The sequence below is a fragment of the Chaetodon auriga genome, chromosome 1 (assembly GCF_051107435.1).
Source record: "Chaetodon auriga isolate fChaAug3 chromosome 1, fChaAug3.hap1, whole genome shotgun sequence".
In the NCBI taxonomy this organism is placed as follows: Eukaryota; Metazoa; Chordata; class Actinopteri; order Chaetodontiformes; family Chaetodontidae; genus Chaetodon; species Chaetodon auriga.
The window spans coordinates 31,087,501-31,113,872 of record NC_135074.1 but is presented as its reverse complement, the minus strand read 5'-3'; the positions used below and the strand labels follow the sequence as shown (position 1 = coordinate 31,113,872).

The following is a 26,372-nucleotide window of genomic DNA, read 5'->3' as shown; positions in this document are numbered from 1 at the left end:
CAGCTGTGCAGCCTGTAACAGGTGCACTGAGTTGACTTCCAGCAGTCTGTGTGGTGTGTTTAACTAATTCAAACTCCTGGGATTATAGGGAGGTGGAAGTGATGACGGTGTCAGCTTTGAAGCAGAAAACATGGTGACCCCTGTTCTCAGTTCGTCCTGCTGCTTCTGTTTTCTGTCTGCAGGGCTGCAGACCTGTCGCAGGTTAAACAGCAGCAGGCGCACACCTGTGCTCAGTGCACGTAAACCAGAGCAGCAGCCAGTCCTCTGACAGATCTCCTCTCCCCACAAACACCTCCGACACGTGGCTTTTCCTTTCCTCTGTGGTTACAACCTCCGTGCAGCACAGCTTCACTCCTCCGCTCCCTTCACTGCTGACTTCACAGACTCCTCTCGCCTATTTGCTTTGATTATTTTGTTGTAGATAAATTATTATTTAGTACACCTGTGTTTCTCCTGTTTTTATCCCAGCCTGAGTCGAGACTTCAGCTGAGCTTAATGTGAGGCTTCAGCAGCGAGAGTATAATATTATGGTTTCTACAAGGGACACCTCGATACTGATACCAGTATCGTGTAATGAGTCTGTGCTCACGCACTCATAACTGTAATGGTAAAACCACTACGATACAACGGCATTCGATACCACTTTACGGCAGCGCTGCTGTAACCTCTGGTCAGCTGAGCAGGTAGGAAGAGGAGGAGTAGTGTGAGCAGTTTGGAGACACTTCAGGACAAGTGATGACCACTAAAGTAGAGCAGACTGCAAACTGTGAAGAGGAGTGAAAAGTTGCTTCTTTAAGCAATTTGATAAAACAATGCAGAGTTCAAGGAGTTTGTTGATGCTAGCAGCTGCAAACAGCGACAGCCAAGTTTGAGGCAAACACTGGAGAAGTGAGAACCCAGAGGTGGTAAAAATGACAGACGCTCTGAGTCCTGATGACCAGCCGCCGTCAGCTGCAGATCGCATGGATTTCACTCACTGTACCGCAGCCGAGCTTTGAGATTCACAGCCGCCGCACATCACAGAAACTGTATCATCAAACAGTTTCTCGTCCGGCAGAAGCGGCTCTGAGATTATTCACCAGCGGACGCTCCTGGAAACGACTCCGTTTGAGGACTTGACCTGAAAAGTGAGCTCCTCTGATTCTGTGGCATCAGATGTGACTCCTGCTGTGACCGAGACTTTTGATGTGTGAGTGCTGAACTGTTAGAACTGTAATGGTCTTATTATGTACTTGTACTGGTACTAGTATCAGTACTCGTATTGGCAAGTACCCAAATGTAAGTACTTGTACTTGCTCTGAAAAAAGTGGTATTGTTCCATCCCTAATATTTACTGTAAGGACTCTAAGGGTCAACGTGTGTTTCACTTGGTGTCTTTGGCCTTTTTTGTTTTCGGCAGCATTAACCGCCTTATTATCTCAGCTGAGATGGTTAATTACACAAGTTTCAATTTGTCGTCAAACTCTGTGTTGCATGGCAACCAGAATGATGTAACAGTGCTAGTGGCCTTGGACGCGTCGCTCCTCCTGCCGCCGCCAACACTCCCATGTGTGGTTTGTGTTTTAAAGATAAAAGCATCTCTCCTGATCATCTCCTTCTTCCCAAATTTAAAGCAACAGATGACATTTTCTCACAGACTCTGTGATTTATGCCTCGTCTTGTTCCAGGTCTGGGCAGGTAGCTCACCTGGTCGAGCAGGTACGTATCAGTCCTTCCTGCCGGCGGCCGCGTGCTGCGTGCCTCCCTGCCTGTCCTGACTCTCTCCAGCTGTCACTGTCATGACCATAAAAGAGAAATCTTAAAAAAGCTGTGAGTCATTCAGCCCACAGTGGCCCGTCCGGTTATTTCGCCCTGAGCTTCAGCGGATAATCATCTCCTGTTGCATGAGCCTGAGGTTGATGATGTTTATTCAGCGGCTCGGCTGTAGTTCGGCTTCCTCTTTCCTCCCCTCTGCTTTCTCTCTCTTTTGTCCTCTCTTTCTGTGTACAGGGGCTCAGCCCATCTGCTAGCTGCACATGAATTTTTAATGTCTTTGCCCCCGAGCTGTGCAGTGTCAACAGAGCATCGCTGCTGCGTGAAGAACCGCTAACTTTCATCCAGCGTTCTGTTCTTAATGTCTGCTTGAAGTTAAAGTTTAAACTTTAACTGCTGCTGCTGTTCAGTTAGTCTGAGGTGCAGAAATGCATTACAAACTTGTGTATTTTTCTTAAAGGCAGCTGGTTTTTCTCAGTTTCTCATACATCAGCTTTTTGTCAATAGGGGGATTGCAGAGCGAGTCAGCTGCTTGCTACAGAGCTCAGACGTCTCGGAGCTCCGCGGGGACGTCGCTCGCTGCCCTGCGGCCATTTTCCTCTAATTAACATTCAAGTTCAGGCACAACCCAAGTTGTAATGTAGAACTGTCATTGCATCAAGGAGGCAGAGTTCGAAGTACCTGCTGACAGAGTGTGTCATCATCGTCGTCCTCTGCCTTACTTGGAATAGAAAGTGATTATTTAATAAATCAGTGAGCAGTTGAATAATAAATCAATACTCAGGCTGTATGACAAGCCCTTTAATGTCAGTATGACAGCACAGTGGAAAACAGGATTAAAACTGAGCACACACACATTTGTGTTTGATTGTGTGTGTTTCTGTGTGTGTGTGTGTGTGTGTGTGTGTGTGTGTGTGTGTGTGTGCGAGCAGAGGACACACACACACACACACATACACACACACACACACACGGACATTCACATCTTATGTTCGTTTATGAGTTTCAAATAGAATCTTCTTGAAGGCCCTCCGGAAGTCTCGGTTAAAGATGGTGTATATGATGGGGTTCAGGCAGCTGTTGCAGTATCCGATCCAGAAAAACAGGTTGAAGAGCGTGTCCGGGATCGTGCAGTTCTCTCTGCACACGGCGTGGAGGCTGTAAGTGAAGAAAAACGGGAACCAGCAGAGGACAAAAACCCCCATCACCACGGCCAGGACGAAGGTGAAGCGCTTCTCCCTCATTTGCGCCACCTTGTTTTTGGACAGAGACATCTGTCTGCTGCGGAGGGGCACCGGAGAGGGGAGCAGGAAGTGGTGGGAGCAGTGCTCGGATGAGGCCCACGATATGGAGGCGCAGGAAGGAGGAGGAAGAGGAGGCTTCAACCTGTTTGTGGTTCCCTCCGCGACCTTCCCCTCCTCTGTTTTCACACTTCCGGCGGCTCTCCTGGGGAAGCGAAGAGCCGAGGAAAAGGAGGAGGAGGTTTTTACGTCCGCCTCGCAGGTCCTCTCCTCTAAGTCAATGTCGTCCAGCTCTCCCCTCCTGTGACTGCTGCTGTTGCTGTCCACGTTGGAGGAGCTGTGCCGGTTTGCAGGCCGCGGGCTGTCCAGCTCGTACTGAGATTTACCGCAGCCGGCTCCCTTTCTTTGGCAAGTCCTGGCGGTGCCCACGAAGCAGGTCTCAGACTGCGATGGCTGCCGCTCCATCACGTTCTTCGCCACAAACACAGTGGAGGCTCGCTGCTTGGCAACGCGGTAGATCTTGCAATAAACCAGTATCATGATGACTCCTGGGGCGAAGAAGGACACCAGGCAGGAGGAGAGGATGTACCACGTCTGGTTGATGAGAAGGCACTCCTGCAACCGCGTGTCGCTCTCCTCCGTCTCCAAATCCTCCTCTTTCTGCGTCATGAGGAGCGGCGGGGAGGAGATGACGATAGATATCAGCCACACGATGCTGATCATCGCTTTAATCCGTTTGGGCGTCCGTTTGCGGTTGTAGCTGACGGCTTTAGTGACGGACCAGTAGCGGTCGAGGCTGATGGCGCAGAGGTGGACGATGGAGGAAGTGCAAAAGAGGACGTCCAGAGCCAGGTAGAAGGAGCACCAGGTGGAACCAAAGTACCAGTACCCCATTACCTGCAAAGAGGAGAAACCAATTAATGTTAATGATTCATTTAAGCCCCAGTAATCACCTGCAGAGGAAAAGAAAGGGTCAGTCAGCGAGGCCTGAGGGAGTATTTCACCTTAAAATAGAAATTCAGTCAATATCTCATTACAGGCGTGTTGGCTGTTAATGTATTTAGTTTGTAGGAAACACTTATTGTGCTGCATGAGCTTTTCTGGAGGGCGTCGCTCTTCGGAGGAAAGCTCAGATGGAGGTTTGATTACCTCTGGAAAAATGAACGGATTCATTAACAAACATTAATCAACAGCAGTTTTGATCATCAAATTATCTTTATCACTTATAAATTAAACGTTCTCTGGTTCTGTCTTCTTGGATTCTCTGTTCCAGACAGTATCATTGTAAATTCAACCCAAACGATGCTGGATGTTTGAGCAAAAATGTCAACCAAGACATAAATACATAATATAAACAATGATTTTTGATGGTTGTTGGAGCTGTGCTGAGCTCTGCAGGACAAACTATGTCCTGGAGACACTGCTGACCTCAAACATGTCTTTATTTGACTTTGTGACTCCTCAGCTGAAATATACGCCCACAGCAAAATACGCAATAAGCTAATATTTATAGACCCCGACAATTTAATAGTAAACTGAATATTTTGGTGTTTTTCGACTGTTGGTCAGTGCGAGATGCCACTCTGGTAACATCTGATGGAGGCTTTATTTTTGACATTTTCGACAGAAAATGACGAAGCAGTGAAAGACTAAGAGTCTGCAGCCATTATTAGCTGCAGCTGTAGTTTGAGTAAACTGACTGAATGTGGCCGACATCAGACTCCAGTGTGAACGGCGTCCTGAACTGACCTGCAGGGACGAAACAACAATGACACGCCATTCGATACGTGTGCTGTTATATGGAAGCAAACACTGAGGCCCGTTTACAGTTTCAGTTATAAGTTGATGTGCAGTGGAAGACAGTGATTCCAGAGCAGATGATAACGAGGATGAGGAGAAAGAGAGCTGCTCCTCCTGTATGGAGGTGTGTGTGGATGCAGAGTCAGAACTAGGAGTGGTGGGATCGTGAAGCGAATGACTTCACAGAAGCTCATTTCATCCAAAAGTTTCCTTTTAACTACATCTGTGAGTGCCTTTCACAAGACACTCGCAGCGAGAAAAAAATCAGACCTGTATCTGATTTAGGACCACATCTGAAAGTGGACCACATCAGAACTGAAAAGATTAGGTTCAAAAAGCAAACGCCCATTAGCCAGAAAACAGGGGAAACAGATAAGTTTTAATATGAAGTAAGATGAAAAACCAGGCAGAAGAAAGCCAGGACGACCCAGAGCCCCCGACAAGCTGAGCCGTGGATAAAAACATGCATCTATAAAGGCTATCCTACCGAGAGGAGGTGCAGCCCTGATGAACCCAAAGTATCAGCTTGTCTAAAGCAGACAAGAAACAATTACAGACATGAGAAGAGACTCCAGGTAGATTTAAAGTATTACTGGCTGATGAAAAGCAGGGACGATCAGTAAACTGCTGCTGGATTACAAGGAAACAACAGACAGGAAACACCAGCTACATGTCAAGCACACGCCACCGACTTGAGAAAGGTAAAAATATAATTAAGTTGCAGAGAACTATTTAGTCAACAAGCCGAGATACTCGCTCAGCATTGACTCTCAGAGGAGAATTCAACAATATTCAACAATGTTTTCTCATCTGTTCCAAGCTGTGTGGAAGGTGGTTTTGGGTCTGTGGACTGTGGGTAATGTCGTCCTTCAAAGGTTTGAAAATGCACAAACTCCATCAAAGTGCAAAGTCATCAAAGTCTGACGCTTGTGAGCAAAGTTTTGTCATTGGGGGATTTAACTGATCCGCAGCCACGGTTCTACTCTCCGTCATCAGATACGTCACACAAACTCCAGCCAATACCAGCAGCTCGTGTACCACTTCAGCCCCGTTTCATTCAAGCTTCTCGTCATCTCGGTCCCACCTGCAGTGGGACTGGATCTGAATAAGAACATCTGACTGGGAGCTAACTCAAGAAAAACATGCCGCTTTGTGAGCTCAGAGGAAGAGCTCGGTGATGAGACAGGAGGAGGAAGAGGTGGAGTCAGGCGGCTTCAGCTCGTAAGACGGACTTTCTGCCCAGCTAGCGGTCAGCTCCAGACTGAATTATCCCAACAACTATTGGATGGATTGCCATTGAATTTTGCAGACATCCATGATCCCCTGAGGATGTATCCTAATGATTTTGGTAATCTTTGACCTTTCCTGTAGTGGCAGCAGCAGATCGACATTAATTTCAAGCTTGACGGCTGACTGATGGATTGCCACAAAATTTCGTAGAGACGTTTGTGGTCTTTGTACAATTTGGTTTTTCGTTTTTTTCATTTCAACTTAACTTGGTTAACCTAGAGTTTTGATTTTCTATCCGGTGATCACTACAGCCTCACAGAGCTCTTCGTCGTCCTCTCTCTCTAGATGCCCTCTGGCCAGACAAATTGCACAGTTGTGTTCTTTTACTGTATTAACATGTTTTACTTTGTTCAGCTGACATGTCCAGATTCAGAACGGCTGTGAAAACCAGCTGCAAATGAAGTCTTAGAAAAAACTTTGTCCTCACCTCATTCGCCAAAGAGAAGGGGATGACCAGCGTCGCCACCAGTATGTCTGCAGAGGCCAGAGACACCAGGAAGAGGTTCTGAGGCGCCCTCAGGGCTCGGCTGGTGAACACCGCCACCACGACCAGCACGTTACCCACCACAGTCCCCAGGATGATGACTGTGACCACCAGCACGATGAGCACTGACGCCACCTGCGAGTGAGGAGGTAGAGGAGGCGACCTCGGCGAGGAAGAGGACGTCTGGTTCTCCAAAGAAGAGTTTGGTGGTAAAGTGGCCGGCATCGTGGCCGCGGCTACGTCCAATAAGTCCATCCTTGTTAAATGACTGATATTATGATCTCCATTTCTTTGACCTCCAGTGCTTCACTGCAGACTTCTTCAAGCCAGCCGGTAAGAAAATAACAGAAAGTACAAAAATGAGAAGAAGCCGGTGAAAGAATCTGCCAGAGAATCGAAAGCTGTCTCTTTGGTTACAGAAGAAAACCCCCAATAAAATCCTCACAGCTTCAAAATATCACATTTTAAAAATTAAATGATCTCTGATTCAAAATAAAAAACATGACATGCGTGTGCTCTACAGTTATGGTCAATATTTCATCACACTGTACTAAAACCTGCTGCTTCGTTCAGCGTTCATGCCGCAACACATCTGCCAGTGAAAGAAGGATTTGATGCATGATTTAAGTTAGGATTTAAAGAAAAAGTCATACCTGTTAAAATATCCGTTCATGAGCACATCTGAGCCCGGAGGTCGACATCCTGCGATAAAGCTACGACGCTGGCCTACTTTTCCCGATGAGATGCAAAAAGAGAAAGAAACCAGAAAAGCATATGTCTACATGCTCTAGTTGGAGCAAGGACAGAAACCCTGTTTGGAATGCATGATACCCTCATACTGCTGCACTCCGAGAACGACCAGTGTGGCAGAAAAAAGGATTTAAAAGTAGAAAAGAAAAAGAAAAAGAACAGAGGGGAGAAGAGGAAGAGGAGGTGATGACAAAAAAAAGAGGCAAGAGAAAGAAAAACAGATGTCCTCACTTTCATGCGAGTCGTTGCCGTGCTGAGTGACACTGCTGCTGCCGCCGCTGCTGTTCAGTGATTCTCTACTGCTGGAACAGAGAGGAGGAGGAGGAGGAGGAGGAGGAGGAGGAGGAGAGACTAATAGAGAGGAGAGATGAAAGGAAAGAGTAGGAGATGCGTGGAGAAGAGAGGGGGAGAGATTTGAAAGAGAAGAAGAGGAGTATAGAAGATGTAGAAAGGAAAGAGAGAGAGAGAGGGGAGAAAGGAGGAGAGGTGGATGGAGTGAGAGATAGGAGACAGGAGAGGAGGGCACTATGAGAAAGAGTGGGAGGAAGAGGAAGAGGGGAGAGACAATGATGAGGAGAGGATGGTGAAGAAGACAAGAGATGAGAGGAAAGGAAAACCAAAGAAGAAGACAGACGGTGGGAGGAAAGAGGAGATATTCAGGGGTGAGGAGAGGAGGGGAGGAAAGGAGCGCGAAAAAATGAGAGGAATGGAATTAAGACAGGAGACCGAAGAAAGAGGAGAGAGATTGGGAGGAGAAAAGAGAGTGGGAGGAAGAGAGAGGAAAGAGGGAGAGTAAATGAAAAGAAAGAGGAGGGGAGATGAGACGAAAGAGGAGAAAATAAGGAAGGAAAGGTAAATAGAAAAGAGGAGAGGAAAAAGAAGCCAAGAGGGGTAAAATGAGGAGAGGAAAGGGAGAAAGAAGAGTGGAGAAGAGGGGGATGAAAAGGGGAAAAAGAGGAGAGTACAGAAGAATGGATTGAGAAGAGGCCGGTGAGGAGATGACAAGAAAGAAAGAAGGTATACAGGAGTGAGGATAGGAGGAGAGAGGACAGGAAAGGAGACAGAAACAATGAAAAGATAAAGAATACAGCAAGAAATAAGCAAGAGGGATGAAACAGGAAAGAAAGAAAGGGAGGCAGGAGAAAGAGAGAGGAGAAGAAATGGAATACAGGAGAATAGAGGAAATGAGAAAAGAGGAGAGGAGTGAAAAGAATATAGGAGGAGAGGAAACAAGGGTAGAGGAGAGGAAATGAGAGGAAAAGGAAACGAGAAGTGGAGAAAAGAGAGGAACAGAAAGGAAAAATGTAATCCCAGAGAGAGGGGAGGAGAAAGGGGAGAAAGAAGAGAGGACCAGATAAGCGAGAGGAATGAAAAAGGAAAAGAAAAGAATGAAAGGGAGACTAAGGATCAGAGGAGGAGGAGGAGACAAGAGAAGAGAAGAAACAAGGAATACTGATGAGGAGAGGAAACATGGGTAGAGAAGAGGAAAGGAGAAGAAAAGAAAAAGAAAGAATGAGAGGAGAAGAAACAAAAGAGAGGAGAAAAAGGAGACAAAAGGTGGAAGGGATGGAAGGAAAAAATAAGATAAGAGAGGGGAGGAGAGGGGAGGGAAAGAAAAAGAGGAGAAGAGAGGAGAGAACAAGAAAGCGAGGAGAGGAGAGGAAAAAGAAGACAGCAAGGTGGAGGAGGAAGAAGCAGAGAAGGAGGAGATGAGGAAAGACACACTGTGTAGAGGAGGAAACAATAACAGGAAAGAGGAAACAGAGAGGGAGGAGATGAGGAAACAGGGAGGGGAAGAAAGAGAGACGAGGAAAGACAGAGGGTAGTGGAGGAGAGAGAAGAGAAGAGATAACGGAGAGGAGGAAACAGAGAGAGAGGAGAGGAGGAAACAGGGAGGGGAGAAAGAGAGAGGAGGAAACAAAGGGGGAGAAAGAGAGAAGAGGAAAAGGGAGAGGAGAGTGGAGGAAAGAGAGAGAGAGAGGAGAGGAGAAAACAGGGAGAGGAGGAAACAAAGGGGAAGAAAGAGAGAAGAGGAAAAGGGAGAGGAGAGTGGAGGAAAGAGAGAGAGAGGAGAGGAGGAAACAAAGGGGAAGAAAGAGAGAGGAGGAAACAGGGAGAGAGGGGAGTGGAGGAAAGAGAGAGAGGAAAGGAAGAAACAGAGAGAGGAGAAAACAGATCGTGAGGAGAGGAGGAAACAGAAAGAAGAAGAGGAAACAAATACAGGAGAAGGGATTAATAGATTGAGTGGAGATGAAAGAAAGCTGTTAAAGGAGACAGAGCAGCTCCTCATGCACTTTTCAGCGGTCATCGCTCGTCCTGCGTCGAGCGGAGAGAGAAACCTTTGATTTAATCAGCCTCTGATGCTCTTAATTTAGCCGCCTGGCGCTGAACGATGACATGTAGGCAGATCAACCAGAGTCTGACTGCACTGTGGTTACATCCCTCCTGAATCTGACTGCAGCCCACAGTCACAGTGCACGCTGTGACACTCAGGCCTTATATCAACTTCACGTACACAAAACAAGCTCTTAAATCAGACTCCACAAAAACCCCCGTGACATGAATCCAGGCGAGGAGGTAATCCCATGATGCCTCAGCCCGCAGGCGTACTTAACAACAGATCAGGGACAGTGGAGATACAGTACATCTTCCCACTGTAGTGACACTCGCCGGCGCTGACGAGTTGAATAAACATCAACAAGCCTCCTCGGGGAGTGTTCACACCGACGTGTTTGCAGCTGTTTATTCAACCTAAAGAGCATTCAGGGCTTTAGGTTGGGCGGCGGTGGTGGTGGGGAACTCAAGCGTCACCGCCAATTGTATTGGGCTTTGTGAGGTGATAATGAAGGGCTCACTAACAGGATAAAAGAGCAAATCAAATCAATGCTCCTCGAACTCTCTTCACATAAACAAACAAGGCTGAGAGCTGTGAAGCAGGGCGCCATTCAGTCGCTGGGAGGAAAGAAAAGCTCGTATGACTGAGAACAATTCCCAGAAATATAATATCATTTCTGCTTAACGGCCTATGGAAACATACGTCATGCAATATATTTGTTTTTAATAACAGGATGCTGAGAGCAGGTGAAACCATCAGGTCTCGTTCTGATGCAACGACCAGCCCAGCTCTCCCAAACTAACTGCCATGTGTGATTTACTAGCATAAAAAATTAGCACAGTAGTCATTAGATTTGCACGTGTTTTATTTAAACTAAACCAATTTTGACCTGCTGGTGGCGCTAGCGAGATAGTAAGGAGGTGATTACCAGATCTGACACAGTGACCAGTGACAAAAATATCCTGTAGTCTGATCTTGTCATTAATCAGCCACTAGAGGTCGCAAATGACCAGCAACTGCTTCAGTTTGCCCCCTGACACACCTGATGGAGATCTGCGCTGCACTAGTACCAGACATGTATCTGTACCACCGACTGCTGTCGATCAGTCTTATACGCCTTATCATTCCAATGGCCCGCCCACGGGCCACAGGGAAGTTTACGCATACAAACGCTACATACATGTTTATACCCATATTATTCACTATTAGAGAGTTAAATTTCAAATGAATTGCTTGACGGAAATTATTTCAAGGTACAATCACAAAAGTAGTCTCAATAAACGGTAATAACCAATAAACAACTGTTTTTAAAATTGAGATAATCATTACGTCTCTCGGTGATCCACAGATCAAAAACACTCTGACAAAAACGCTCTGGAAACATCAACGAACTTCCAGAAGATCCACTGCAGTAAAAATATTCAGTCCAAAACATGACAATAATCCGCAGAGAGACGTTTTCTCCTTTGAAATTAGCAGACGATGTGCTCGTCCTCTGCTAGTCTTCTATGTTTTAAATACTACAACTTCCACAAACATATACAGACGGGCGCCATCTTGTCTCCAGTTTCTCTGTGGAGTCTCAGGTTTCAAATGAAACCAATCAAGATCTGCCATATGAAGCCTAGCAACCAGAGAAGCCAATAACAGTCTGAGTTGAACAGATGGGCTTTTTCTCGCCTTCTGTGTGAAGGTTGAGTGAATCACAGTCAAGTTTGCAGATGATTGATGTTTCAAACAGCCAATGAAATTCTGAACACACCAATGAGCCACTTTAGTGGGTTATTTACAGCTCTGGACACCTCAGATCATGTTACACACAGCGTGAAGTGATAAATACAGTAAATGGCCTCAATATAAAGATAGAAAGCCAGAATATATAGATGCCTTAAATATGAAGGCCAAAATTTAATCAAAAAAATTATATTCAAAATCTAATTCTATATATATTATATTCAAATATTCAATAGGCAAAAACCCCCCTTGTGTGTTCAGACCTCTGTTCCTCAATGCCAGCAGCACTTACAGTGATTCTGACTTCACAGTGTCGTCTGACCACACATGTGCTCCAGATGGTTCAAACAGCTGTGAGTTTACTTCGGGTTTGCCTTGGATGGGCGTTTTAGGCTAATTTAAAGTGGACTGGCATCAAGTTATTAACGCTGCAGCCCCGGCGGCTCTCCACTTCTGCTCCTATGTGACATCCCTCTGGCTGCTGTGTCTTTGTTGTCAGCGTTTCCTTCTCTACACCGTAGATGGGAGTGCTGGTTTAGACTGACTGTGTTTTCTACTCTGTGGCGTTCGGCCTTTGTTCTGTCAGCTCTTCAGTTGTTTTAACTGTGTACTTTTCTAATGCAGGATGAGGCCGTTTAGCCCAGAGTGAATGTTCTGTGAGAGTGTTTTTAAGTTCATATCTTCAATAACGATCTAAACTTAACAGCTTCATTTAGTTTTCTTCACTGAAATGAATGAAAAGCTGGGACACAGGCCTGCATGTATGTATTATTATTAAAATCAAGACGCCCCCCTACAGAGCTTTGACGATCCTTGTGGGGGTCGGGACCCTCAGGTTGGGAACCAGTGCACTAAGATACATCAGGCTTTGATACACAAACACAAACACTTGCAGGGAGAATGCGTTCATTGCTGGATTCCCTTTAATGGGATTTGTTGACAATAAGAAAAATCATTCTGTATCGTCTTATCATTTAATTGTGCGACGTGTTAATGTAGCTTCACGGCTGCTGACAGACACACGGCTCCAATTCATTATCACCTTATTATAGTTGATGTGTCGCCTCCTTCTGCAGACAGCAGACAAAATAAGCTTTCATTTACAGGCACGTCTGCCTACCTGATCAATTTTAATACAATATTCACTCCTGTTTCGGTCTCTATCGGCTGAACGTTCCTCTCACTTTACCAGCGAGTCGCTAACTGTCCGCCATTTTATCAGAGCTTCATTCATTGTTAATGTAAAATATATTGATTAGTGAAGCTTTACCAGTACACACCTGGTAGCTTTCAGAGAGAATTCAGTTATTTGGGGGATTTTAGGGTTCGCTTTGACCAGGAGATCCACTCCAGCTAACATTAGCTCGTGTGTGGGTGGTGCCAGAGGCTGCGGTTGGACCGAGCAGCTCCCTGATGGTGCTGACACACCTGTGCCGGGATGTGTTGCTGAAATCGGTAAGCTGCACGCTCCTCCCATGCTGTGGAGTTCGTTATTTCATCCCTTAACTGGACAGTAATGAAGCAAACTGCTCACGTAGTGGAAGGAGGAGCAGCGCTGAGCACTGAGGGGTGTGGAGCAGATAAAGGAGGGGGGGCCTCGCTGAAGGGAACACACGGGTCTTACTTTTTGAGAAAAGGCTGTTCCTCCTTCATCTCTGCAGCCTCCGACCCAGAGGACTGAGCTGAGAACAGCCTGCTCACTGAAGCCTGAGAGGAATTTAACTGAATCTGACTTTTAGAATAAAATCCCAAAAAGTCTGAGCTCTGAAACAAGAAGAGTAAAAAAAAAAACCAAACAGAATCAGTCATCAATAATCAAACTGTGTTCACTGACAGCAGGTCAGTGTCTCTGAGTCCATGTGTTCATCTCCTTCATCCATCATGTGTTCACAAAGTGGTGAACCTCGCTCCATCCTTTCATACCCAACCATGATCCTCTCACCTGTTACCAGTGAGCCTGTTTACCTGTGGAATGTTCCAGACAGGTGTTTTTGGAGCGTTCCACTACTTTCGCAGACTGTGAAACTGATATTTACAGAAATCAATGAGGCTGATTAGGAAAAACATGAAATATATTAAATTTATTGACTTTGTGCTGTTTTCAGGTGAGTTTATGTTTATGTTTTTTAGCAAATTATCACCATCTGTTACATTTCGTCCAAAAATAAATCGATGACCAGAAAACTGCTTGGACTCTCAAATAACCTGGCTGTGAATTGCTAATTGACGATTGATCATTGGCTTATTAACTAATGAAGTAAAGCCATGTTTACCTGAGGCCCCTCATCGCAGTGCAGTTTGTGAGCAGCTCAATAAAAAACTGATTTTTCCTTCTCAGACTGTTTCATGTGAACAGTTGCAGAGGCCTGAAGAGGTAAAAGCAGCCAGTATTTGACAAAAAAAAGTTTTTTTTTATTCTAATTAATATGAAACATGTATTCATTTCCTTTTTCTTGTTACATTCTCATGTTTGTTCATTTCGGTGTCTTTGAGCTTGAAAAGGCGATGATGCACCTTCAGGGGTTTTACCCTCAAATTAAATGTGATTTTGAGAGAGCACGTTGGAGCGGCTAACCATGAACTAACCATGAAAACAGCCTCACACCAGAAGTCCAAAAACAAACCAAAAAGTACACCTGGAAGCAGGTAAAGCAGAGTCAAAGCAGTCGACTCAACGGAGACCCGAAGGCGCTGAAGACGAGCTCGTCACTCAACAGGTGGTTTGATTTGTTTGTATTCTTGTGCAGGTTGAGGCGCCGTCCTGCAGCGTGCAGTCAGAATATGATCCACGCTCTCTGCACGAGGGTCTCAACCTAAAAAACTAAACCAAAAGGGAAAAATTAAGTTCTTTTTTCTCTAATGTGGTGTTCAGGGTAGGCAGAACTCCTGATGTAAATACTAAATTACATGATAATATGTGCAGCGTGAGATGTGATTATGAGAGAACACCGAGGCCATGTGATGAATGAAATGAGGGAAATTTAATGAGACTGAGAGGAATAAATATAAATGTTGAATAAAGTAAAAGATGAGTGACAGTGACGGCCGATTATTTCATCCGAATCAACACATAACGAACCACAAACATGAATTAAAAACAGGGCAGGATGAAGCAGGGTGCACGTCCTCTGCAGGTGGATGCTCAGCTGAAGTCAAAAGTGTCTCTGATGAAGAAAGTGTGACGATGCATTTCAGTGGGAAACCTGCAGCCACTGCAGCGCTAAATCACTCTGAAGTTTCACTGAGCTGCTGCAGCAGCGGTTTAGGGAAACAGCCTGAATCCTGTTTGACAGCTCTGCGGCAGCTACTTAAAAATGGAGCTCGGAGCCCGCCTGGAAAAAAAACCCTCTCCATTTTCTTTTTTTACTTAATAGCCTGGAGAGCGAGGAGAGGGGTGACGTCTGCGGACCCTCTGGCTGAGTCATATCTCCGGCTCTGATGGATAGAAATAGAGGAAGCGAGGCAGGGAGAGCGAGATGCAGATAGTATGGAGAGGAGATAAACAAAAAGACTAAACAGGCAGCAGAGTTAAAGAGGAAGAGATGGGCAGGCAGAGACCTTCTGAGCGCGGGCCAACGCAATTTCTCTCAGGCTATCGACTTCTAAAATGTTCCATATCTCACTAAAGAGGTTTTAAATCCCCCTTTTTTTAAATTCCAAATCCAGACTGGGAAAACTAAGCCCTGCCAAGGGAACCAGGCTAATTAAAACATTTCAGGAACGTGGCCTTTGAATATCAACTAATACAGAGGCTCAGTAATAGAATATCACCGACAGAGAGGAGGAGGCACAGCTCGTCCTTACGTCCGATTTACTCTTCTTATTCACAAACTTTCTCACATAAGAAACGCTGGAGATGATCCAGAGGGCAGGTTGCACCTTGTGGGTGAGCGGCAGCATGAACAGTGCTGCCGGTGAAGTGCTGGGAGCAGCTGGGCGTCCTACGGGACACCGCATGTGTAAACAACACTAGATTTAAAACAGAGTTTGGTCCACTGAGGCTGCTTCATCACACTAAGAGCAGCGACTGGAGCTCCAGGTTCACTGAAACAGACATGAAACACCAGCGAAAAGCTGCACAGCTGCTGATGTATTCACTGTTTCTGCTGCATCCTTGACTGAATTTCTCACTCCTGTGGTTAACTATACAACCAGAGGTTCACTACGTGGCCAAAAGTACGTGGACATGCAAGCATGGCACAGATGTTTGAACACATTGGGCATAAAAGCTGCTGTTTGCTTTAAAACTAGTTTTTACGAGCTGGTGTTCGACCACGTCTGAAGGCAGACGCGTTAATAGCTGCTCTGAAAGGCCACACTCCATGACAAGACATCAAAAGTGTACAAATGAGGATGCGTGCTTACACTTTATAGCAGTAGTTGTGTGAAGAATGAAAAAAAGAAAGCTTGAGAGAAGTTTAAGCCTCTGCACATGTGACCAGTCACTGCATTAAGTGGATCTGCTTGTTGGATTATCAGTTTCTCAGTGACAGAAATGCTCAGACGCCGTTGTTAGAACATCCAAAAGCACGTCTGAGACGTACTGTCGCCTTTAATCTGCAGCTTTAACAGCCTCAACTCTGCTGCTTTCGGGCTTTCACCAGATTTTACAACCTGGCTGCAGGAATTCAGCCAAAAGAGCATCAGTGACGCTGGGTGAACAGGTCGGTGTTCCAGGTGGTCACAGGTGTTACATGAGTCTAGATCAGGGTTCTGAACAGGCCAGTCCAGGTCCTCCACACTGAGACACAGAAACCAGAACCCACTCGGACGGACCGACAAAAGCCCAAAAAACACGTCAAGTATGTGTTTGTGAGGGTCAAAGCTGCTAAAGCGTTTCTAAATGAACCTCTTCGATGGAGGAGCAGCACTAACAGACTTCTAATGACTCTGCACAGACCGAAAAAGGACACACGAGCATCTTTTAGCGGCTCGGCTCTCAATATTGTGCCTTTGAGTGGACTTGTGTTGTGAAGGAACATGAATTGACTGATTCTTCTTCAGTCCATGCATCTCTTCTCCTCTGTGTGCGTCAGATGTTTTGAAATCTAGGCTGCGTTCAGGGCTTTTCACAGACGCTGGTTTCTATCATCCTGCAGCTCTCTGACGTTTTCAGCATCATGACTAAGCCTCACCGTTCTCTCTCTAAATAATATAATCAGAGAACAACAGCAGAGGGACCATCTGAGGTCGAACTGCCTCCAGAACTCTGCTCCTTCAGCATCACGCAGCAGGTCATTTAACCCACAATGCTTTGCTCTGCTGTGCCTGTTTTTTAAGTAATATGCTTTTTTATTGCTTTTATTGGAGAACAGGGAGACAACAGGAAATGAGCGATGATATGAAACGAAGCTCAGTGCGATTATACAATCAGAACTTGATTGAGGCCCATGGAGAAGAAAACCTTCAGATCACAGCTGACATAAATGTGGAGGGATTCAGCGCCGGTCGGCCGGTTGTTAAGATATGTGGTTCATACAGTTAGCGTCTGTTCTGTTTTTAGCTCGTTCATAACAATTCACGGTTAGCCCGGTGAGCTCCGTATGGCTCCGTGGATGACGCTGACGTCACGTCTCTGCAGGTGTACGTTCTGCTCGTCCAACATGTGTGTCATTAACCGCTCGTCTCTCTTATCAGCAGCTTTTATTGCACTTACAGCCAGCGTCGGTGTCTTCTCCTCGTCTCTCTGCCTGGTTTCATCAGTATTTATAGAGGAATCATCCAGAACCAGGTTTCTGGAAACTGACGATTACCTGCTTCATATGAAGAGTGGATGAGCCGTTTAATGTGAAAGGGGTCACCTGCAGTGATGAGACCACAGGAATCATCAGCGGACCACCCTCAGCTCTGCAGCAGACAGCAGGCAGAGTCGGAGGCCAGCTGGTGAACATGGAGGAGCGTTTAGCAGCTAAAGAGCCAGATGTTTTACCCAGGAGGCGGTGGAGACCAAAGCAGAGCTGAAAGGAGAGTAAGCATCGGACTGACATTCACCTGGTGCTCAGAGACGACTCCAGTGTCGACATTACAGCGCCATGATGTCACAGTATATTCAGTTCTTACCTGCTGCCACTGTTTCCTCACCTGCTCACCGGTGCCCTCTGGTTTTTCACTCTCAGCCACGCCCACCTGCCTGCTCACCTGATCACACACCTGAGACTCAGAGCAATCAGTGCAGTATTTAAGCTGCTCTGTCACTCGACTCTCTAAGACTTTGTATTCTGCACGTCTCAAGTCTTAGTCTGCCTGTGACTGCTGGATGTTTTATTCCCTGCACAACACCAGAGACTGTACTTGTTGCTGCTAATCTGGTTCTGCCAATTTAAGATTAAAAGGGTGGTAAAAGTTTTACTCGTGTTCTGGTGGTTCTGCTCTTGGGCCCAAAACCTGCTCAGTGACACAATATATCGAACGAGTGACCTTCAGCTTGTTGCAAAGTTCTGCCACCAAACGGCAAAAATTTAGCTTGACGTCAATTTTCTACAAGAAAAACCCTAAAATTAAAAAGAGTAAAATACCTGAAGATCTCAAGCTGTGACAGATTTCAGCTATTTAACTTTTCAGCATTCAGTGTGACGAGCTGGAGACCAAACCGGAGCTAAAAGAAAGTGAATATTGGACTCGACTCTGTCTAATATACTATAACTATAACCATTACCAACCATATATGGTGGTAATACGTCTGTGTTGTGTTTAAAGCTTCTCGTGTTGCTCCACAGTGGCCAAACGGTGCCGAACATGGTTAAAAACAGTCAGTCAACACGTAGGGTGAATTTATTCAGCAGCAGCTTTGGTTCGAGCAGCCTTCATCAGGTATTTCACAGGTGCTTCACTGATATTGAATGAATTGATCAGGCGTGTTGACAGAGTGCGGGTTAGGTTTAGGGTTAGGGTTAGGGTAACCTGCTGTGAATGCTTCTGGTTTGATAGCCAGTCTAACCCAGAATGAATCCGTTCTGAATGTTTAAACCTGGGCCTAACAGCCATGAAACAGGCTGCAGCGTTCTCCTCCAGGTCAGCTGCATCCGTCACAGTGAATCCACTGAAGTGTTTGTTCTTGTCACTGACAGGCTCAGACTGACAACATTACAGAAAGGATCCCTCCAGAGACAGACCTCTTCAGACAGCCCTTAGTTCAGACCTCAGCTAACCGTGTTCGGAGAGCTAACACGACTGTTTTTGTCAAAGGACTCTGGATTCTTTGAAGACAGTGAAAATGCCTTCAGTTCCCCGTCTGTCTGTCTGTCTGTGGAGACGCGCCTACAGCACATGCTGCGTTTGTGGGCGTCTTACTGTTTTACTTTGCTTAACTCCAGCGAATGACTAAATGCAGACGACGTCACGTCCCGTTGATTTATTTCCAGTTTGACTTCAACGGACTCCGACAGCTTGAGTTCTCGTTTTATCTCAAGCATCAACAGTAAACGTCAGCTTCTGATGTCAGAATCAAACACAGCACTGATGTTCAACAATCACAACAAGAGAAATCCATCAGTGAAGAGGCCCGGGGACCAGTTTACACACACACACGCGCACACACGCACGCACGCACGCACACACACACACACACACACACACACACACACACACACACCAGCAGACCTTCAATAAAACATGTTGGCTTCAAACGAGCAGGACTTCTGCTGCTCTAGCTGTCGACTGGGAACCATCACAGTGGCTACTGGTATCGCTCTTCCCTCCAGCAGCTCATTACCTCTAATGAGTTCATGTCTGATCTGTACAGGCTGTTCAAAGGCAGGCTGGGGTGTGTAAATAAGAATAAACTGAAGGGAAGGTCGCATCAACAGAAGCTGCGAACGCTGGTGGAGTCTGGGCTCAGAAACCTGCTGCAGGGTCCAGCAGGGACGTGGAAGCAGGACTTCAGGCTACACCGTGTTTATCTCCACCGTCTGAGCCACAGAGCAGAGGCCGCTGCCCTCCTCCTGTAGGATCAGCAGCTCTCCGACCGTCTGCTGCCCGTGGACCACGATGCACTGCTCCGCGCCCTCCGATATCACCACCTCCACCAGCTCCTGCCCCGTCCCCGCGGGCAGCGAGCTCTCCGAGGCGAGGAGCAGAGGGGCGGAGCTGGGCGTGGACAGGTCGTCCGCATGGACGTAGACGACGGCGTGCTGGATGTCACCCTCCTCATGTCCTGCCCTCCCTGCTCTCGAGGCCTCCGTCTTTTCTTTACTCCCCGTCTGCCTCGCCTCCTTCTCCTCCCCTCTACCTCGCCCCCTTTTCCGCTTCACTGGACCCTCCTCCTTCTCTCCCTCCCCCCGAGGAAGCGAGTTCTTCTTGGGTCTGCCTCTGATCGGCTTCGGGTGGCTGGAGCCCGAAGCCGCCGTCTCTCTCCCAACCTCTTTCTTGCCGCTGTTCGCCTCCTCTCCGCGTCCTCCATCCGACTCCGCCGCCGTCGCCTCCTCCTCGGCGCCCCCCTCGGTCCGGTGCTGAGCCTGGTGCCTCAGCAGACTTTGCCTCACAGTGTAGGAGGCGCCGCAGTAGCAGCTGTAGGGCTTCTCCATCATGTGAGAGGACTTTATGTGTCTCCTCAGCTTGGTGGCCAAGGTGTAACCTGGGAGCAAAAATCAAACATTCAAACATTTTTCTGCATCTGTTGAAGGTGCAAATTAGACTTTAAACTCACGTTCGCTGTTTGATTCCCTGTATGAACCAAAGCAGTCAGTTATGTGTTATGTGAAGGGTGAAGTTGGTGTTGTTATAACTTTTACTTAAAGTCATAAAGTCCCCTTAAAAGACCAAAACCAACGATGTGTGAGTCTGTGTGATACACACACACGATTTTAATGGGCATGTTGACAATAAGAAAAACATCAACAGACTCGTCCTTCAGGTGAAACTGTGTGTAAATCACTCTGAAACTCCAGCGCGTGAATTGTGCAACGTGAGTCCACAAATATCAACACTGGCTCTTCTAAACACATTTTAAAAAAATAAAAGATAAAAAATTGACATAAATAAGTGAAAAGAAAAATATGCCGTGTGCCTGTAAGTCAGCCATGAGGGATGAAATGGCACTTTGTAACTGCCCAAAAAAAGTTCATCAATAATGCAACTGCTGAACTCACTACACGAGTTTCCTACCGCTTCATAAAAAGTACATGTGGACAACCTGTGATCAGCAGCCTGTGCCGTCCAATCACGACGCAGGGGCTGCTTCGTGCCCCCGACTGGCCTCCTCACGCACTCGTTTTTCAGCCGCAGCTTGTTTTTTGGAGACCAAATTGGAACTAAAAAAAAAAGGTGAATGTTGGACGCGACTGCACATCTGTTGTGTTTACTGCTTGCTGTGCTGCTAAGTGGCCAAAAAGATCAGTGCATGCATGTTTAAAGCTCCTAAGTGTGGAACTTTAAACTGTCTGACTTTGCTGCCTCCTTGTCGTGGTATCAAACGCGACGCTGTGGGACTCGGTAAGGACTGCAGTGCACAGGGAACAGGGATCCCAAACTGAGAGAAAAAGAGCTCTGAGATGTGCCGATTTTGCACAGAATTATCAGTTATCTGGAGAGATTAGAGGCCTTTTCCAGCCTGTTTCCCTTGATGTTTTCCCACAATTTTATGTGACTTTTAAATTTCAGTATCGTGCTCTGACCTTTTCCGCAGGCGGGGCAGCGATGGGGCCTCTCTCCCGTGTGCAGCCTCTCGTGGGACTTCAGGCTGTGCGGGTCCCTCAGCGATTTTCCACAGTAGCTGCAGAGGAAGCCGCCCCCGGTGTGGGAAAACATGTGCCGACGGAGCTCCGGCTTCTGGGAGAAACTCTGCTCACACTCGGTGCAAGGGTACGGTTTCTCCCCGTTATGGATCCTCAGATGACACTCGAGGTTCCCTGAGAGACGGACAGACAGGAAGACGGTCAGAGTCAGACAGGAAGACAGAGGCAGTCGATGGGGGGGGGGGCTGTGGTCGCAGGGGGGCACGGTGAATATGCATTTGTCCAATAATGTGTGAAGATTAACTTCTCTCACAGAATTGATGTTGTCACTTTGACAAATGGAAACATGAATTGTAGGAATTGATCCCAGCTGGAGACGTCCTCCCAGCGTTCCAAAAATATCTGTCACAGTCCCCCGCTGAGGATAATCAAGTCACGTTTACTCAGCGCGACCACGACAACAACGTGTTTCCTGTCCTTCACCGTTAAACGAATGCTCTGACACCAGAACTCTGGCTCGTCGTTAGCTTAGCGTGAAGGAACAGCTAGCCCGGCTGTGTCACAGGAGCCTCGTTCATTTTATCACCTCCGAAGCCGCCAGATTCAGAATCAGAGGCTGTTTGTGTGCTTCAGGAGTGTCGACACGATACGTGTAAACAGGAGATCTCCTCAGAAGATGGAAGGTGTGTTTTTTTTTTCTCACCTGTTTTATCATTCCACAGGTAAACTGGTTGACTGGTAACAGGTGATGGTGTCATGACTGGGTCTGAAAGGAGCGTCCTGGAAAGGCTCAGTCGTTCACAGTGAGGATGAAGCGAGGTTCACCACTTTGTGAACACATGATTGGATGAAGGAGATGAACACATGAACTCAGAGACACTTCAGAACTTCAGAGTTCAGACTCATTTGGTCTGAATCAGACTTCATGTGATGTTTTGACAGTTCTGCAGAAGCGAAACAGGTTCGAGGCACTTTAATAAACTCCATCCTTTAAAATTCAACACATTTCTCTCAGTTCTTGTAAGCAGCCAAAGGTCGATCGCTCTTCTTACAGCGGAGGGCGTCTGGCTCATGAAATATTTTACACTTCTGGGAAAACAAACTCTGATCCGCACAGCAAACCAATGTTTAGCCAACTGTCTGGACCATCATCCAATCACTCAATTATTGACGAGACAACATGGCGGATCTCAGTCCAGCTCGGCGCGTAAACGATCGATTCATCCCATCGTTCGTTCATCAGAGCAGCAAAGTTTCCATTTTTACAAAGTCGAGTCAAATGGCTGCGTGAGCCTCAGTCGGGAGGTGAGTGAGAGAAAAGCTGCAGGTCAGGCCGAAGTTAGTTTGATAATCACCAGCTGCTCGATGGCTTTATCGGCTTTGGCTGAAAGCAGCTGGTGATTATCTTCATCAGTTTGAACATCTGCTCATTTCTGCTCCATCGACACGTTTAACATCAAGAAAAAAAAATGGATTCTGGAGCAAAATATTTAGTTTGAAACATATTTAGACCACATCTAACATATGGTGAGCAGTGTTCTCTTTCTGTGATCCATTTTTTCCATCCTTTACTCCACAGATCACACAGAGCCGGAGCTGCAGGGGTTAACTCACAGCTGTCTGTCTGACGGCTCGCTGGAGGTCCAGGATCAGACTCCACCTTACCTTTCTGGCTGAAGCTCTTCCCACAGTGCTGACAGACGTGAGGTTTCTCCCCCGTGTGGAGCTTCATGTGGTTCCTCAGAGAGCCCGAGTTAGCCAGCAGCTTGGGGCAGAGCGAGCACTGCACCTGCAGCAGAAAACCCAAATCAAACACAGCACGTCCTTCCTCTCGTTTTAAACACTTCAAGTTCAAACTGCTGGTCAGGGAATAAAAACAAGACCGGCATGAAAATTTAAAGATGTTTCGTGGAAGAATATGAAATTGGGCTGAGGGGCGCAGAGACGGAAACAAAACATTTTCAGAAGAAATCCTGCTTAAAAAGTCAGAAACAGCAGCAGGGAGGATGAACCGGCAGCAGCAGGAGAAACACTGCACATGAATGAATGAATGAATGAATGAATGAATGAATGAATGAATGAAGCTGCCCTCTGTCCTCATGTTCTTTAAAATCTTTAGATTTCAATCTCACACTGTTCATGCATCCATGTTTACTGTCTGCCTTCATGGGCCCGTCACCTCCACCTGTGGGTCAGTGTGTGAAACCATCAGTGGGACTGTTTACCACAGGTGTCCTCATGAGGTCTGAACCTGCACCCCCCACCAGTGCCGAGCAGGACTCCTCCTCACCTTCGGAGGCTGTGTGTAAATCATTCTGCTGCAGTGGAGGAGGCGGTGGATGCGCAGCGAGGGGCGGCGGGCGAACGCCTTCCCGCAGTGCTCGCAGACGTAGGGTTTCTCCCCGGTGTGCAGCACCAGGTGCTCCTTCAGGTCCCGCTTCAGGCCGTAGGTCTTCTCACAGTGAGGACAGGAGAAGGGACGCTCCCCCCGGTGACTCATCTGGAAATAACACCACCATTATGCCAGATAAAATGTGTTATTACTGCGGCTATTGTTTCTATTCACAGGATGAGCAAATTGCTGCTCGTCATGATGACTAAGCTCGCAGCCAACGAAGGAGCAGCCAGTAAAGGAAAAACTCCCTGTACCCACACACCCCCGGTTAAAAAAAGCCCCCGGTGGCGTAGCTTGTTTTTCTGAGGCTATTTAGTTGTCAAGCGTTTGTTTTTTTTTTTATTCCTGCAGATAACGGAGCAAAGACGAGAACAACTGTGATAGAAGAAAATGTTCCAAATGGAATCGACGGTAAACATCAGCTTTTGGTGTTTTTCAAAGAGGAAAGGTTCCTCTTCGAAAAAACAAGAGAGAGAGGAGCAAGAGGAGCAGAGGAGCAGAGGAGGAGGGAGCACAGAAAGAAATATTATCTGACAATATCGGAGAAAATGTTGGACGATAAATAAGAGAAATGTCCGCAGACCGTCTGGTCATTTAGAAAAGTGTCTTCACTAGTTTGTCCACCAGAGAGCGAGTTTATTCTTCAATGAGCTCGGTACATCGAAACAATCCTGACACTAAATTCAAGGGATCCTTATAAATAATATTCATGTGTAAAAAGAGACACATTGACTGATACATTGTTGAATCTTAGTGATACGACTTCGACTGAAACCTTCAGTCTGTGTCCTGTTCTCCAGCACAGTGCTGACTTTCATGTCGGTCTCAGATGCGTTGATGTGATTTACAGGTTACGCATCAACTCTTAAACCTCTGGATTCTGTCTGTCACTCAGCATTAAGATGTTTATGGACGCATGACTGTAGTTTCTATGAGAGCGCTGGGGGGTCCTCTCTGCAGGAGGGGGGTGAAACTCACTGATGTCTCTCTGCCTCTTCCTGGAAAAGGAGCTGCTTCGTGACTTTTAATTTTAGTGCACCTGAATCATGATCAAAACAAGGCACCTTAGAATCAAATAGATCATCAATAGAAATTTGATCTAAAAGCTCCTGAACTCTTTTTGTAATTCACATAACTGTATTTTATATTTTAATTATCTTAATTTCACTATAAAACATCTTCTGAACGGGAAAGTTTTAAATACATCACTTGTTCTTTGTTTTGACAGTGAAGGTCACCTCTCAATGACCTCTCCAGTATAAATAAAGTTCGAATGAATGAGTGAATTTTCTGTCTTTGTCTTCTTGTTAATCGTTCTTAGAAACAGCATCAACACTCATTTCATTTCCAGTAACACTTCCAGTTTAAAGCGGACGCTCACATTACTGTTAACGATGACGTAAAACGTCCTTTTCAACATGTTCCCTGATCTCAAACAACCAAAGTTAAGGAAATTTTGATTATGTGATGTATTTATAATAAATTCAGATGAATTCAGTCAAATAACAGATAATCTGTGAGACACAGCGGCTCTCGTGGCTCTTTCCCACCTGATGTGCTCTGAAGCTCTCAGCTGAGGTGTAGTTCTTCCCGCACTCGTGGCAGCTGAACGGTTTCTCCTCTGTGTGACTGAACTGGTGTTTCTTTAAGTGACCGATCTGGAAGAACTTCTTGCCGCAGCTGGAACATCTGTACCGCCGCTCTCTGACCTCTGGGTGCCATGCTGGCGCCGGCCTGGCCGCAGGCGACGTTGCTGCGGCCTCACTGTCAGGTTGCGGATTCTCCACGGAAAGCGGCCTTTGCGTGTCAGACGCGGCGGCCTGAGGGGAGCTCCGGCCCCGACCCTCCGTCTGTTTGGGCGGGTCGGGGCGGGCGGAGGGCCGCCTCGCCCGGCCGGACAGACAGTGAACGCGTCGTGGTTTGGCAGCCAGGCGGGAGCTGCAGCGGACAGCAGGGGGCGCAGCGTCCGTCCGTCCGTCTGTAGACAGACACAGTGTCTGTCTGTCTGCAGCAGCTGGGACTCTACCTGCTGCTGTGACGTCATTACTGCACGTTTGAGACGTTCTGTCAGCGCGACTGTCCACACGTCTCCCAGCTCTCAGCTCTCCTCGTCCTGTTTGACTCCTCTTGATGCATCTGTGTGGTCTTCTGTGCTGGTCTTCCTCCTCCTCCTCCTCCTCCTCCTCCTCCTCCTCCTCCTCCTGTTTGTCTCCAGTCTCTCCCTCCTTCTCTGGAATGATGGGTATGTTGGTAACGACGGCCTCTGGGTCTTTCTTGTTTTCCACCTTGTTACCTGTCCAGAGAAAAACAGACAGTACTGCACTCACATGACTGGATTTGGTACTTTTCTCTGTTTTATATCTTTCTAAAACGAACACTTTGCGGTTTTGGGACTCTTGGTTGGAGGATGTCACCTTCAGCTATGGGAGTTTGTGAAGGACATTTTTCACTGCTGTTTGTCATTTCACAGATGAAATAATTAAACGGTTCATCAAAAAATAAAGGAAACATAAATGATAATTAAAATTGTGTTTTGTTGCAGTTCCACAGAAAAAACCCCCTTAAATAATCATGAAATTCTTTTACTGTGACAATAACATAAAACTTTTCACACACTGCTGGTGCCACTGCTACAGCCAGTTAGCTTAGCTTAGCATAAAGAATGTAATCAGTAGGAAACAGCTAGCCTAGCTCGTTTGTTCAGTCTGTATAAAAACACTGTAAAACAGACACGCTGTGGTGTTTTAGAGGTTTACGTGCTGGACTAAGACCTGGAGTCTCTGCTGGTTGGTCGACAGCCTCACAGCGATGACAAGAACAAGTTTTTAACCAGAGCCATGCTAGCTTAGCAATGCTACGCTAAGCTAACCGGCTACTGGCATTATTTTTATATATATATATATATATATATATATATATA

At 46.5% G+C, this 26,372-nt stretch overlaps 2 protein-coding genes across 3 annotated transcripts in view; both read right to left on the bottom strand.

The window, feature by feature from the left end:
• Positions 1 to 2,537: 2,537 nt before the first annotated feature.
• Positions 2,538 to 13,127, bottom strand: LOC143323072 (alpha-2Db adrenergic receptor-like). 2 transcript variants are annotated; one of them, XM_076734677.1, is made up of 4 exons: positions 13,011 to 13,127; positions 7,221 to 9,041; positions 6,511 to 6,886; positions 2,538 to 3,890 (listed from the first exon to the last, which is right to left on the bottom strand). In XM_076734677.1, exons 3-4 carry the CDS (start codon positions 6,820 to 6,822, stop codon positions 2,739 to 2,741), a joined length of 1,464 nt encoding a protein of 487 aa, XP_076590792.1. In that variant the 5' UTR covers positions 6,823 to 6,886; positions 7,221 to 9,041; positions 13,011 to 13,127; the 3' UTR covers positions 2,538 to 2,738. The 2 variants fall into 2 exon arrangements, 1 of the variants encoding a protein (XP_076590792.1); XR_013077384.1 differs by lacking the exons at positions 2,538 to 3,890; positions 13,011 to 13,127 and having other exon boundaries at positions 6,812 to 6,886; positions 7,221 to 10,047.
• Positions 13,128 to 18,589: 5,462 nt separating this feature from the next.
• znf408 (zinc finger protein 408) overlaps positions 18,590 to 26,372 on the bottom strand; it is a 15,280-nt gene continuing 7,497 nt past the window's right edge. The window contains exons 5-9 of the mRNA XM_076734659.1: positions 25,003 to 25,745; positions 23,348 to 23,557; positions 22,723 to 22,846; positions 20,998 to 21,231; positions 18,590 to 19,958 (exon numbers count right to left, since the gene is read on the bottom strand). Coding sequence (XP_076590774.1) covers positions 19,270 to 19,958; positions 20,998 to 21,231; positions 22,723 to 22,846; positions 23,348 to 23,557; positions 25,003 to 25,745 — 2,000 coding nt within the window. The 3' untranslated portion in view covers positions 18,590 to 19,269. The remainder of the gene's footprint in view (positions 19,959 to 20,997; positions 21,232 to 22,722; positions 22,847 to 23,347; positions 23,558 to 25,002; positions 25,746 to 26,372) is intronic.

What these genes read in the sequence shown, in the direction of transcription:
- LOC143323072 (XM_076734677.1), bottom strand. Translation starts at nt 6,822, where the DNA reads ATGGACTTATTGGACGTAGCCGCGGCCACGATGCCGGCCACTTTACCA. An exon ending in CCTTCTCTTTGGCGAATGAG is followed by an intron (nt 3,891 to 6,510) that starts GTGAGGACAAAG and finishes TCCTCTTTGCAG; the next exon opens with GTAATGGGGTACTGGTACTT.